The 14,548-nt window shown below is 44.9% G+C and overlaps 1 protein-coding gene across 9 annotated transcripts in view; it reads right to left on the bottom strand.

Moving 5' to 3' along the window:
• Positions 1 to 9,967, bottom strand: part of ABLIM2 (actin binding LIM protein family member 2) — a 147,336-nt gene extending 137,369 nt beyond the window's left edge. For all 9 annotated transcript variants that reach the window (XM_087736499.1, XM_087736502.1, XM_087736504.1 and 6 more), the window contains exon 1: positions 9,869 to 9,967. In XM_087736499.1, the coding sequence (XP_087592625.1) occupies positions 9,869 to 9,884 (16 nt within the window). In that variant the 5' untranslated portion in view covers positions 9,885 to 9,967. The remainder of the gene's footprint in view (positions 1 to 9,868) is intronic.
• Between the last annotated feature and the right edge of the window lie 4,581 nt (positions 9,968 to 14,548).

Genomic DNA, 14,548 nt, shown 5'->3' with positions numbered 1-14,548 from the left:
AAATAAATTGATAGAAAGAGACTTCAACACTGACAGCGAGATGCAATGGTCATCTTGGAAGCAGCAGAAGAGACTGCAGCCTAGAGACGAGGAGGAGCGAAACACGTCGGGTGGCTCGTTTACGGGTCAGTACAACAGCTCTCCTGGATGCGTGGCTCTTACTGTCCATCCAAAGTCTTCCCTCCCTACTGCTCATGTGCTATACATAGCTGTCAAGTTGAAATGCCAAATAGCCTGTGACCAATATAGGTTCTTTCGTAACTGTTAATTTTTCATAGTACCATAATATCAATGCAGTGGAAATACTTTCCATATCATAATTTTTTTTCCGTAGCATAATTGCCATAATTTCCATAGAAAATTCATAGGGGCTACCTGTTAAACTTCAGTCCTTTGCCTCCCAGCACAAGAAGTCATCACCTGCCTCCCAGATCCACAGCACAGAGCCACAGGGCAGGCTAAGAGTAGGAAGCTTGCCTTAATACATCAAGGTTTGCTATTTACCCACTGCTAAGGTCTCTGTAAGCAACACTGGATGTGCAACTTCTTAAAATACATTCACAGGTTCACTTATGGAAAATAGGTTCAATTAGAGAAAATAGAAAATTATTTTTTTTATTAAAAAAAATATAAACCAGTACAGCATTTTCTAAGCAAGCAGAGTGATTAGTACAGAAATGGACTACCAGGAGAAGTGATAGGTTCATTATCTTTTATTGTCTTCAGGGAAGACAGCTCCGCTGTTGCAAACAACCCAGTACTGGGATATGTGAGTGAAAACAACCAGTTTTACAGAGAAGTAGTACAAGATTAGATGGCTTAGCAACTGAATTTGGCCTACAAGTTAGACGGCGTCATAAAAATAGTTTAAACAAATAACTAGAATTAAAGATGAACTTCAGAACTGAAATTGGTGAGCTGTTTGATGTCCGCAGTGCAAACAGCTATACTGAAAGCATCCATCACTCCATTAAATACCTCATTGCAGTACCTAGGAAACACATGTATGAGATAAAAATTACCAGGACTGAAGCCAGGACTGCCGCCAATATATAGCATTCCTATGTATTTCCAAAAATATTAAGTATATAAATATTTTGTATTTAGAAAGGCTCTGAGAAGCTGCCTTTTTCTAATTCATAACAGGACGGGTAAATCAAGCAAGTATCCAACCAACGATATGGCAGTTTCTGACAGCTTTAGCTTAACAGCCAGGCTTCTTCTGCCAACTTAACTCTGCAGCTCGTGCTGTTTGCTGCTTTCTAAAATAGGCATGACTATGGCATGCTTCTAGATCTATGTAGACCTTATGTGCTTCAGAGACAAGATGCAGAAAGCCCAGTCAAGCATTTCTTCAGAGCTGGCAGCACCACCCTAACGTCAGTCTCATATTCTTTACAGGACACAGACCGTCTTGTTCCCACAAAAAATCAGCCTTGACCTTGGAAAAAAGCTCAGGCATATCGCAAGTTAAAATTATAGATCTATGGAAAGAAACGTGAAATGGGTGCCTATCGCTTCAGCAGTTTTCCTGAAAAAGTAGCATATCACTTCAGCCCAGAGAGATTATTTATCCCAAAGTTTAGAAATAATGGGAGTTAAGAGTCCTCAGCACAACCTAGGTTTCAGTCTTTGCTCAAATCCAATTAATCATATAGACACAATCAAATCTACAGCAGTGTAACTGGGTAGCTCTATTAAGATATTAAGCTCTATTAAGATATAAATATAAGTTTATTGTTATGCTGGCTTTCTGCAGACAATGAAATTTAGGCCACACTACCAAAAATGAGCTAAAATTTGGCATTTGAGGTGATGCATCATTTAGCACCATCTTGAAAAACATTCAGGACCAAGATGGTCACAACTAGCCACTGTTATTGGTGGTTCCCACGTCAGGACGATGGGCACAGCTGGACACAGGCTACTGGGCCACACAGACGTTTAATCTGAGCTGGTACAGACAGTGTTATGACCTTAAATAACGACAATAAAGGTGGCATACAGCAAATTGAAAAACAAATGCTTATTACTAAAGGCCTTACGGTTCGTAAGGACAGAAACCTTAAAGATGATGCTGGAAAAGCTTTGGTTGTTCTCACAGCTGATGACACATTAAGACAGTCTCTGAGATGCTTGTTATCTTAGTGATGTACTATGAAAAGCCATGGCTATTAGAATAAAGAGGTGAAAATGTTTACATGTAATTCTGTACTAAGGCACATAAATAAATGCCCTGGTTTCAGAGTGACAAAACACTCTGCTGTTCAGTGATTTCACCCATGGGTGACAGATGCTTAGCAGTTTTCAAAGTCCCAGCAGTGACGGAGAAGCCAGATGTTCACACCAAACTCCATTCCCGTCAAGAAGGGGCTCTGCAGCTGCACATACATAACCCACAGGAGAGGTCTGCATCTTTTAGACAACTGTTCAACAGACCTGTGGTACATAAACTCTGTTTCTCCACAGGGCCTGGTGCAAGAGAGATTACAAATGTTCATACACGAAGCTGACACTAGTTTTTCCTCCAATTTTCCAAGGCAGGAATGAGCCATCAAAACACGGCCAGGAAGACTGGTTGGTAAACAGCCACACAAAACATTCGAGATTAATCTGCCCATAAATCTCCATAGCTCAACGGGAGCTCTCCAGCCACGATTAACGATGGCTTCAGATACCCACAGAAAATGTTGGACGAGATGCCCAGAGGTCCAACTCACAGCAGGGCAATCTTCAAAGTTAGGTCAGGTTGCTCAGGCCTTTGCCAACTAAATTTTGAAAATCTCTGAGGCTGGAGATTTCACAGCCTCTCTGGGCACCCTCCTCCAGGGTTCAGGCACTCTCACTGTGATTTTTCTTTTCCTTACAACCAGTGGGAATTTCCCTTGCTACACTTCCTGACTGTTGCCTCTCGTCCTTTTTCCATGAACCTGTGAGACGAGCTTGGCTCTGTCTTCCCTCTACCCACCCATTAGGGGGTTGAAGACCACAATTCAAGTCCCTTGGCCTTCTCTTCTCCAGGTGGAGCAAAAGCAGACCCCTCCAGCTCTCTTTGCACGTCCGAGACTCGAGGGATGCACACAGCAGCTCCTCTCATCGTGCTTGCTGCACAAACCCCCATAGGATTAGAGGCTGGGCTCTGTTGACCAAGGGGGTGGGAACACTGTACCTAAGTCTCCACTATTAGCACAGAGAGGTTCAAGACAGCATGCAAACCAACGCTGCCCTCTTATCACCAGTATTTACCTACCGCCTGTGCTCAGGCACGCTTCTGTTGCCGCTACAAAGCCAATGGCAGGGCACAGGGTTTTATTTAGTCCGAGCAGAGCAGGAACCACTGAGCACACTGAGGCTCATGCCCCAAGCAGAAACCCTACAATTGGCACTCTTTGAGCCTGACTTATAGCCAGCTTAACAGATAGCAGAATGGAGAGCATATGCGCGAGTCACAGGGGTGAGGTGTTGGAGTCACTGCCAGACACTCGCTACAACTCGTGGTACAGACATACGCAGCCCCAGCTGTTCCCGGTTGCCTTGTATCCCAGTTACAGGTTTTGGCTGCAAACCCTTTTCCATTCCTGTCTTCCTGTCATCAAGGGTAATAGTGGCAACACAGCTCGTTTCTATGGTTTCTTTTGGTCTCTCTGCCCTACACAATTATATGTGCAACCTTGAAGATTTGATCCTTTCTATCTGTGTTGCATCTAAAATTGTAACTGAGTGATTGCTTTAATGCTGCTGGTATTGCAAACCCAAACGAAACATCGGAGCAAGGCAAACCCTACAAGACTCCGTAAAGCCAAACTTGTCAGCTGAACTCTATCAAAAATCCTCAGCAGTCTGTTACAAAATAAAGAACAGAAATACCAGTTTGACTTGCAGGTCCCAGCTAAGTTTGCAATTCTGAAAACATCAACAGGAAAAGAGAGGTAAAGGATTTGTAAACACAGCAAAGTAAATGAAAGCAACAGAGATGAAAATAAAGAGGGAACTGTAAAAATATTTTTCATGACTTCTAGAGCATTCACATAATTTTAAACTGCAATATTTGCAGCAATCTGGAATTTATAAATGTACCTCAATAAACTTGCTGGACAGAGGTAAAAATAAGTCAAGAAAAAAAACAAAGTGGTCTGTGATCAAGAACTCTCCAAATTAATCACTGCATATAAGGCTGCCTACTCATTTAGTCCCACTTAGTGTGGCTCAGCAGAGAAGATCCCAGAATGTATTTAGACATCAACTAGTAAACTGCCTTACATATTCTGAAATTCCCTGCTATCCATGAATCCTCAAGTCACGTACCTGTGAGGGGAAGGAGGTGTATGACCTACTTTCTAAAGTGACAAAAGCTCTTGCATGACACTCTCGAGCAGAACAGGTTCTGTGACTTCTTTGTGATATGATACGTATCAAACTAACTCCTACTTCACCAAGGATTTCACCAGACAAACAATGTCACAGGGATTCGATTTTACTTTGTCATCCTCTGAAACAGAATTGAAGGAACACAACTCCTGTATGCTTAGTGCTCCACATTTATAGTATATCCAGTTATTTTGCTCCATAAACCAGTATGTGTGAGGCATCCCCCCCCCCCCCCGAAGCTCAAATGAACTTGACCAGAGGGAAGAGAAAAAACGTGGGACAATCACATTTCATCCTCTTCTGAAGCATCAGAGAGTGCCCCATGCTAGAAATGGAACGATAGAAGGGGTACTTGAAAACTTCCAAGGAACTGGATGCTGGATTTGTTAGCAGCTACTATACAGTAACAACCAAGATAACACGCTTGTTCCTCATATCCACCATGAGGAGCAACTGCGTTCTGTTATTGTTTTACCATGACAGTATTACTTAAATCCAAAAATAACAGTTTCTAAATAGCAAAAAAAAAAAAATCTGTATTACAAGAACATTAAAGTCTTTTTAAAATATCACTAGTGATATCTTACAATTCAGGGATGTTTATTTTTTATGGCCAACTGCATTTAGACTTTGTTTTCCTTCAACTACAGATCAAGCAACTTGTCCTATAGGATCAGAAGAATCTCCAAAATAGTGTTATTGATCAATCTGACTAATGCCAGAAGAATTATTTGCTTTTACAGAGAAAGAGAGAAAAACAGCTCCTAAAGCAGACAGAAATATTTACTGAATGGAGTTTATATTCCTCTCACATTCCTTTTGTGAAATGGAAAAATAAATAACCATGCTTCATGCAAAACAATACTCCATCTAGATTTCAGACCACGAACACCAGCTAATAAGCTGTGAAAAAAACATTCCAACATTTCAGATGATAACAGTTAAGGACTTTGACGCACTGCTAATGGATCTTGACATGGGGAATAATCTAAATTCAGAAATATTTGCCTTAAGGTTATATTTAAGGATGCAGACGGCGAGCCAGCAAATTATCCAATAATCTCAAAGGCCGATCCGCTGCCGTGCTTGTGCAGACACAGCTCTGGTGGCTGTGCCCCCTCTCGCCCGGGCGTTGGCAGAGCTCTGCTTCGAAAAGCCCCAAGCAGCACAGCCCATTTCCACATAAAAATGTTTAATTCATTATTGTGAGTGCTGGACGCTTGGTTTGAGAACCCAAGGTCCGAAGGTGAGTTAATGGCACCAGCAGGACTGAAAAATGCAGCGGTGAGCTTAAAGTTCACAATAGTCAAGAGAGATGCGTTTCCACTGCTAAAAGCCTGAATTTGCATAGCGTAGAGGGGGAATGATTTGTCAAATTAGGCAAAACTAAAATCAGGGTTTCCTCACTTCTTGAATGTTGGCCAGTCCATTGCATAGAAGAAGGTAAGAGATGGAAAAGGTTACTTCAATAGCCATGCTTTCATTAATTTTTCAACTTTCTTTACATTTCTTAGCCCTCTTTGTTTTTATGACAGAGTTGATTATTGGGCATCAAGTACCTAAGCCATTAACGTCCTGAGAAGCAAAACTGAAAGTATACTGACTTTAACATTGTACTGAAATGGCAGTAAGATGTGTACAGACACCAGCCACGAAGGATGCTCATTGCTGCACAGATGCTGCGCTGCAAACAGGCAAGTTGGCAAGAAATAGATCTCACTCAGAAAGCCAAATATCTGGGCTTTTTAAAGCAGAACTAGCCACCTTTCCAGAGATCTGCTGCAGCGCTGGGGCAGCACGTGAAGGCCCTTGGCAGCCAGGATGTCCTGCAGTCAGGAGTTACCAGCTGATGTACCATCACCTGATAATCTCCTCTGACCTATTTCATCCTCTTGTAACTGTGCTGTACGTTCTTACAGTCCAGGAACATGATGCCATTTAACAGATGTCATACACTGAGCTGAAATCTTTTTCTGAAGAGCTGTAAAGAAGAATCTTCAACCAAAAAACTTAAAGAATCCTAAGATATAGCTTCCTATCTTTTACAATCTAAGAAATTATATACATTTTATGCAATTCCACTTCAAAGGGAGAAAATGCCATCCGGAAAGGCATGTCATTGCTTATTTTTTTCAGGGAAACATGCCTAAAATGGCAATGAAATGAAGTTCTAGTGTTTAACTACAAAACTTGGAGGATCGCATGTTATAATCTGCATGCTTTCCTTAGCCGGAGAACTCCAAAGCAAGTCGACCTCTTGCTGCTTGTATCCAGTAACTCAACGCTCCCTTCTACTAGTGCTCAAAGGGAAGGGCTGAAAGTAAACCACTGTATCTAACTATAAAATATACTACAGTCTGAAACAGTTGTATTATTGTCTCCAGAGAGGATTCCTATCGGCATATTTGCATGTGAACTTTGAAAAAGAATTAAGCCTCTCCCAAGCCGAGCAGGACCCTGCGTGACCAACCTGAGTAACCTCTTTCGTAACCAGAATCGCTACGTTCATCCTCCATTTGGGCTGTGACACTCCATTAGCTGTTCTCTGATCCACACAATCACATTTTCCCTCTAATATAATAGCTTAAAGACTAAATAGCCATGTGAATTTGTGTCATGACATTTAATTTAATCTAATCTAATTCACCTAGTATGTAATTAGCCCCGCGACTCATTTTTTTGCACTTAAATAATAGACACCGTGTTACCCTATTTCTGGGAATTGATGGGAAACAAATTTTCTCAACTTCAAATTTTTAACCTACTCTGTTCTTCTTCCTATGATTTCAAGATGGCAAAGTGAAATATTAGTCTGACAATATTAGACAGCCATGCCATGCAAATACAGGTGTGAAGGGCAGTGAATTAGCTCTTTCTCAGAAACAGTTTCAGCCAAGAACAACGGTAAGTATATGGAAGCCAGTGAAGGAAAATCACGTGTGGAAAAATCTAATTACAACATATGTAATGACACATTTGAGCTGTGTTTTACTATTCCACATGATCATAAGCTTTCTAGATTTAAAATTATAGCATGAGTCTGCAGTCCATTCATACAGAATAATGTTTCTAAGTATGTATTACCGGGCCACTTTAAATGATATTATCTGTATCAATATGTTACAAACTAAATCATGTTTACCAAATACACACATTTCTATACCTAAAGCCAAATATTATGTCTAAGGGCAGGGTAGTGGGGTTGCACTAAACCCTCTTGATACAGATAGCCGATGATGGGTTGCGTTGGCAGGAGGGGACACAGACTGAGCGAACGTTTCTGGAGTAACAGGCACAAATCCACGACAGTTTACACCATCTCAAGAGTAACAGGAAGACTGGGGATTTCTCCTGGATTAGCAAACAGTGCAGCAATTCCCTGAACCTTATGTGGGGCTAATTTTAATACCACATTGCACCCTTATTTTCTTTGCAGAACCAGAAATATCTTTCCGTTACAGTAAATGCCAAACTTTGAATTACAGCCTTTCCACAGTAATTTTGGTGGAAATTTTTTGGAAACAGTAATTTTAGTCAAATTGTGGCATTAAATTTGCTGTACAATATGTGCCCCATTGATGCTAATGGAAAATTTCCATTGATTTTGCAGAGTAGGTGTGGGCTCCTCACATTTAATTTATCATAAAAATTGATTGTAAATTGTTTACATAGTCCACATAGGCATGCAAAACTGAAATATGGAAACATCAAAGCTAAACCTATACTTAAAACCAATACTCCTAAAACTGCCAGTTATACTTTCAAATGAGAGCTAAGAACTCTCAGGGGTTTTTTCCACTCTCTTTTTTTCCCAGGATGTTATTTTTATCTTGGCACCGTTCATTTTTGCTATTTCATTTACACCATGTTTGGTGCAATTACTGAGATAGAATTGTGTCAAGTCTCCTCTGCACTAGACTGTACGCACTAACTTTTCTACTGGGTTTATAACTTTACAATCTATTTAATTGGCATTTTAAACATTATAGAGATGCAACTTTGGACTTTAATATTCCTGCTACCAGCCACAGATCTACTGCTACATAATTTAAATGTTTCACAGTATTTCATACTCTTCTGTTCGAATTTACAGATGGGTAACCGAGGATAGGATTCTGTGCTGGAGTTTAATCATCTCCAGTGCAGATGTCACCATCTGCGTTAACCATCTCAATTCCCTTTAGAGACAGAAGACAGACTCAGGATTTCTAGCACATGATTCAATTCACCCTGAAACTCTGCTCTCGCCTGCACTCCTGGGCACCTGCCGTGGCCCAGGCGCTTCCCCAGGGAGGACCGGCATGCTGGCAGCGCCCGTTTCATCCACAGACCACGCGGGAACGCGGATGACCAGCACATATGGAAATACCTGCATTTTCAACAGCCGTGAGGAAATGCCAAACTACATCTTAGCTGAAGTCCCTGGCAGGTGCCCGACCCCAGGTCTCGCGCTGTTCTAACAGGGAGCTCGTTTTCCTCTTTGTTTGCACTAGGCTCTCATTTGGCTCACTGTGAGGATGTGATATGATTAAGCATGTTGACATACAGAGTCACCACGTAATTGTAGCTATTCAACAACTCGCTATTGTTGTGGCAAAGGGTGTATTTAGCAGCTACAGTTACCCTCAGAAACGAAATACACAATCAACTCTCAAAGCCTCCCCCTTTCCCCTGTGCACAACCCTGTATTTGCCTTAAAGACTGTAATATTTTGCGATCAGCTGTGCTCTGAAGTAACCACCCCCGCTGCCACACAACGCAGACGAACGCTGAATCGCTGGAAAATACAATTCCAAGTCAGTTCTCAAATTCTGCATGTATCACAGGATAAATTACTTCTGTATTGCCCTGGGCAACTGGATCCCTCCGGGTGGCAATCCTAGCTAGGGCTCCATGAAACCTCCGTGATTTGCACCTTCTCTATCCGCAGGATATCTCGGCCAGCAGAAAAGGCCGAGCTTTTCACCCCAATATCCCCGCCGGAGGAGCCGCCTGCTCCCACCCCGGGGGTGCCGGGCGAGGAGGGGGCCAGCAGCCTGCCAGCCGCCCTCGCCCACGCGTCGGCTGCGGGGCCGGGGCGAGACACCCCCCCCAGCCGTGCCGTGGGGTACCGGCGTGGGGGTGCCCGCACCCGGGGCGCCTCCCGCTGCGGCCGAGCCCACCCCGCCCGCGGGGCTCCCCGCCGGGGCTGCGGGCGAAGCCCGGGGCGGGGGCGGCACCGCCGGAGCCCCCGCGCAGGGTCCCACGGCGGCGGCGGCCGCAGCTCCTCCCGCCCGGCAGCGCCCGCGGCTGCGGCAGCTCCCTCCGAGATCCGCGCACATCCATATACGCGTATTTAACGCCTTTTTTTCCGAGGTTAGCAATTTTCAGGCGGCTCCCCCCGCCCGCACCCCGCAGAGCAGCCGCACCGCAACGTGACGGACCCCAGCGGACCAGCGGCACCGTCCCCTTCCAAAACAGAAGGAGGGGGTGGGCTCGGCTGCCCCCCGCGCCCGCCTACCTGTGCCGGTGCTCATGGCGCGCAGGAGGGGCCGCGCCCGCCGCCGCTCCCCGCTCCCCGCTCCCCGCTCCGCGCCGCCGCCGCCGCCGCCGCCCGTCACCGCGCCCCCGCGGGCGGCACCATCCCCGCCGCCGCGCAGCCCGCAGCGGGGCAGGCGGCGCCGCGCTCCGCCCCCGCCGGCAGGTGCCGCGCACCCACAGCCCCGGCGCGGCGCGGCACGGCGCGGCGGGCACCTTGGGAAGTGTAGGCAGCTCCGCGCCGCCGACTACATCCCCCTCCGTGCCTTGCTGCGCCCGGGGGGGAGGCCCCCGCCCCGCCGCTTCTGCGGGCAGGGCTGCGGCAGCCCCCCCCGCCTCCACCAGCAGAAAGTTCCCCGCCGCCTCGGTGAGAGCCGCAGCCTGCTCCCACCTGCTCGCCCGCCGGCTCGCCGTCCGGCCCCGCTGTGCGCTGTGGGTGGGGGCTGTATTTTCCTGCCCTGCTTGCGCTGGGTTTGTACGATGCCCGAGCATGGCAAATTGGTGCACAGGTGCTTTAGCGTGTCCCCAAAACGCCCCGGGAATGACGATGAGGATGTTTGCATTGTTCCTCGGCTCAGCCTGGGCTCCAGGCAGCACAGGAGATGTTTGGCAGCAAGTCTGGTTGTTCAGGAGGGGAAGGCAGTGCTTTCTGGAGCAGGTGAACAATCACTGATCCTTCAGATTTGAAAGTACAAGGATACACAATGTTTTATTAAAGCCAACTTATCTGGTATTTCATCGATCTGAAAATCTGCTATAGTTCTGGAAGAAATAATGTTTAAAAAAAACCCAAAACATCTGTTTTAACAAACCCAGAAGGAGCCAGCTGTAGTTGTAGTTAGATAAGCGCGTTGTATTGCACAGCTCTTCCGACACTGAGTTCAGACTGGGTTCTGGGCAGCTTGGAGTTACAGTAACAGGGGTGTGAAGACTTGCTTTGCGTTCATATCAGCATGCTTATTATGTTCTCTTCCACCAACACTTATCTACAAGTTAAAACTTAACTAACGGTTGTAACCGTAAAAACTTTTCCCATCCTACGCCAGTACCTGAAGTGAGATGAGCTCTGCAGCAGTGCTTACGTGTCATGATTTGATAGGGAATCGTCATCCTCAGCACTGTGTAGGTCTAGCAGTACAGTATGGCTCTCCTGTCATTTGACTGATGCGAATTGTGAGCCCCTGGAGATAATCGCTGCCATGGGCAAGACTGTGGACCTGCACTCAGAGCAGCCGTACAGGATCAGACAATCCAACCCAGTTTCCCATTTCTGCCAGTCAGCAGCAGTGGATATCTGCTGAGGGGACTACCCGGGCCAGCTGTGTGTTCTTTGTGTTGAAGAACCTTCCATGGATTTTCTGCCCTGGTTGTTTGGTCTGGTTGTTTGAACCCATGCACGCTTCAAGCAACTACAGCATCATGTGTGGTGTGAAGAACCACCTGCTTCTGTTTTGAACCTGCTATTTGCTATCTTTATTCGATGCCCGCTCATTCTTATAGTAGAAGAGATAGCAAACATATCATTCCCTATCCACTTTCTCTGTGCCACTCCTGAATTTGTACTCCTGTATCAGATTCCACACTTAATTCCTACTCTACTTGGTCATTCCTTAAAACTGACAACTTGTAACTTCAGCACCACGCTGCTATCTGTCGCTTTCTGTCATTTGTTTTGGAGTTGCATCATTGATTGTTTAATACCATGTTTTGCTAAGCGCTTTTATTACCCATTTTCCATCCTGCAATCTTCTACCATCCATTTTTCATTGAAAGCTTTCCTGAGCTGCCCAGCTGTACTGCAGCACGCCAGCTGAGTTGCAGTTGGCCTTGTAGAACTTGAAGAAGACACAGATGATGTAGGAATATCCATGTGTGTATGTATGTTCTGTCTCGCACTAGCAGAAATGTGTACAGCATCTCAGTTGTGGCTATGCAGCAGCATCCATCTTGTCTGTTCTGCTTTCATGCCAATGAGATCTGGCTGCCGGGTCCTGCACTTGGGTCACAACAACCCCATGCAATGCTACAGGCTGGGGGAGGAGTGGCTGGAGAGCTGCCTGGCTGAAAAGGACCTGGGGGTGTTGGTTGACAGCCGCCTGAACATGAGCCAGCAGTGTGCTCAGGTGGCCAAGAGGGCCAATGGCATCCTGGCTTGTACCAGAAATAGCATGGCCAGCAGGACCAGGGAGGTGATAGTGCCCCTGTACTCGGCACTGGTGAGGCCGCACCTTGAGTGCTGTGTTCAGTTTTGGGCCCCTCACTACAAGAAGGACATTGAGGTGCTGGCGTGTGTCCAAAGAAGGGCAACGAAGCTGGTGAAGGGTCTGGAGCACAAGTCTTGTGAGGAGCGGCTGAGGGAGATGGGGTTGTTTAGTCTGGAGAAGAGGAGGCTGAAGGGAGACCTTATTGCTCTCTACAACTACCTGAAAGGAGGCTGTAGCGAGGTGGGGGTCGGTCTCTTCTCCCTAGTAACAAGCGAGAGGAAACGGCCTCAAGCTGCGCCAGGGGAGGTTTAGGTTGGATATTAGGAAAAACTTCTTCACCAAAAGGGTGGTCAAGCATTGGAACAGGCTACCCAGGGAAGTGGTTGAGTCCCCATCCCTGGCGGTATTTAAAAGACGGGTAGATGTGGTGCTTGAGGACATGGTTTAGTGGTGGACTTGGCAGTGCTGGGTTAACGGTTGGACTCGATGATCTTAAGGGTCTTTTCCAACCTTAACGATTCTATGATTCTGTGATTCCAGCATCACTGCAATTTGTGTTTTTAATCATGAACTATCTTTCCATATAATAACCATCATGAGTTCAAGGCAATCTTTGAGTGATGCCAGTAAGCCTGTGGCTATGCAGAAGTGTTGCTTTAAAAGCTAGATTAGACATAACTCGTTGTATTGAAGGTGGTGGGCATGCAATCCATATTGGATGTAATGAAGAGGAAACTGCCTTCGGCTTTAAGGCTGCTAAAAGATAGTTTGAGCCTTCTGCTGGGCAGCAGCGCAAAAGGAGACTGCACGCTAAAGCCTGTGCTTATTCATTGCAGTGAGAACCCCAGGGCTACAAGAGGATTTTGGAAGTTCTCTCTGCCAGTCATGGAAACAACTGGAAGGTCCAGGTTACTACAGAAATGCTCAAAGTGCCTACATGGTGCCAGACTTTAGGGAACACTGTGAGAAACAGGTCATAGACTTCAAAATTCTCCTTATTTAGGACAATGCCACTTGTCTTCATTAGGAGACCCCATGACCCAATGGAAAATTCATGCTCTGCCACCGGTAAGACCCCATTACTCCAACCAATGAACCAGGGAGTAATCACAGCTTTCAAGGTCTACTGTCTAAAAGAGACCTTCTCCAAGCTTATCCAGGAGACAAGGGGTAAGGACAAGCCCTGCCTGAATGACTTTTGGAGATAGTTTAATATCATGGATGGCATAGATAACATCAGCATTACTTGGGAACAGGTCACAATTCAGTGTATGAGTGGTCTATAGCAAAAATAGTTGCCAGAGTTTATTCTGAACTCTGTTGGGTTTGATGGTATCCTTGCTCTCCAGAAAGACATTGTCTCTTTTGGAAAGGAAGTTGGCTTGAAAGGGTTGATAGCAAACGGAAACCATCCAGAAAGAGTTGGCAAGATGGTTTACATTAAAAGATTTACACTGAGCATGCAGTCCCATAGACAAAACAGCTGAGATCTTTCAGGACAATGATGCATCCCAAGAATGGGCAGATGCGCTCCTCGGGGCACTATAAGATTCAGTCTCGTGTTACCAATGCAAATTTCAGGCTAGTAGGCAGTCACCTCTTGATTTTCATTTTTAAAAGCAATCAGCTTGTCCAGCCACTGCAAAGAAGGCTGAAAAGTCAGCAATTTGCACCACTTTCGTCATTACTGGAAACTGAATTGGCACTTGGCAATCCTGATGATCCTGCTTCTTCCTTCACATCCTCAATTTTTTTAAGAGCATCATTATTTTCTGGAAGAGCTTAGAAAACTCTATGCAAGGCAAAAAAGTTTACTTTTTAGTATACAAATGTTTTCTAATATTTTCTAATATTTCTAATATTCACTAATGTTATTCGGACAGTGTTATGGAAGAACTTATATTGCATTTTACTGTCCCTGTGTATTTAAATTGTATGTGTTTCTTAAGTACATTCACGCATCTTTCTCTATTACATTAGCTGTATTGGAAAAAAAACATCTTCACTATTGAACTGCTAACCATCCCAGTTATCAGAAATGCATCCTCAACAAGTAAGGGAATATATCGTCATGTATCTTCCCTAGACAAGGAAGGGAATACAGCTTCATGCAAAGGAAAAAAGAGTGAGCACTTTAAATGTAAACCAAAACAGAACAATCAATATAGTGTATATTTGTTAATAGATACTAGCATTACACTTGACAGCATGCTTCTATATGTTAAGTATACTGCTGATTTATGGACCGACAAAATATGCATTCTTGCAGAAGCTGGTGTAGCTCAGGGAGCCAGAAAATTTGGGGGTTTTTTTCCCTGTGTATTTAAGTGAGGTTAACCACATCAAAAAGTATTTCCCTTTCTTCATTTTTTTTCCTTTTATTACCTTCAAAATTCAGGGAATCCAACTGAGGTAATACTCAATTAATAATACTGATATTTTAAAATTCAGTTTCACAG

This window comes from Nipponia nippon, unplaced genomic scaffold (genome assembly GCF_047370975.1).
Source record: "Nipponia nippon isolate SJK-2023a ecotype South Korea unplaced genomic scaffold, ASM4737097v1 scaffold_6, whole genome shotgun sequence".
Classification (NCBI taxonomy): Eukaryota; Metazoa; Chordata; class Aves; order Pelecaniformes; family Threskiornithidae; genus Nipponia; species Nipponia nippon.
This window is presented reverse-complemented; position numbering and strand designations above follow the sequence as displayed.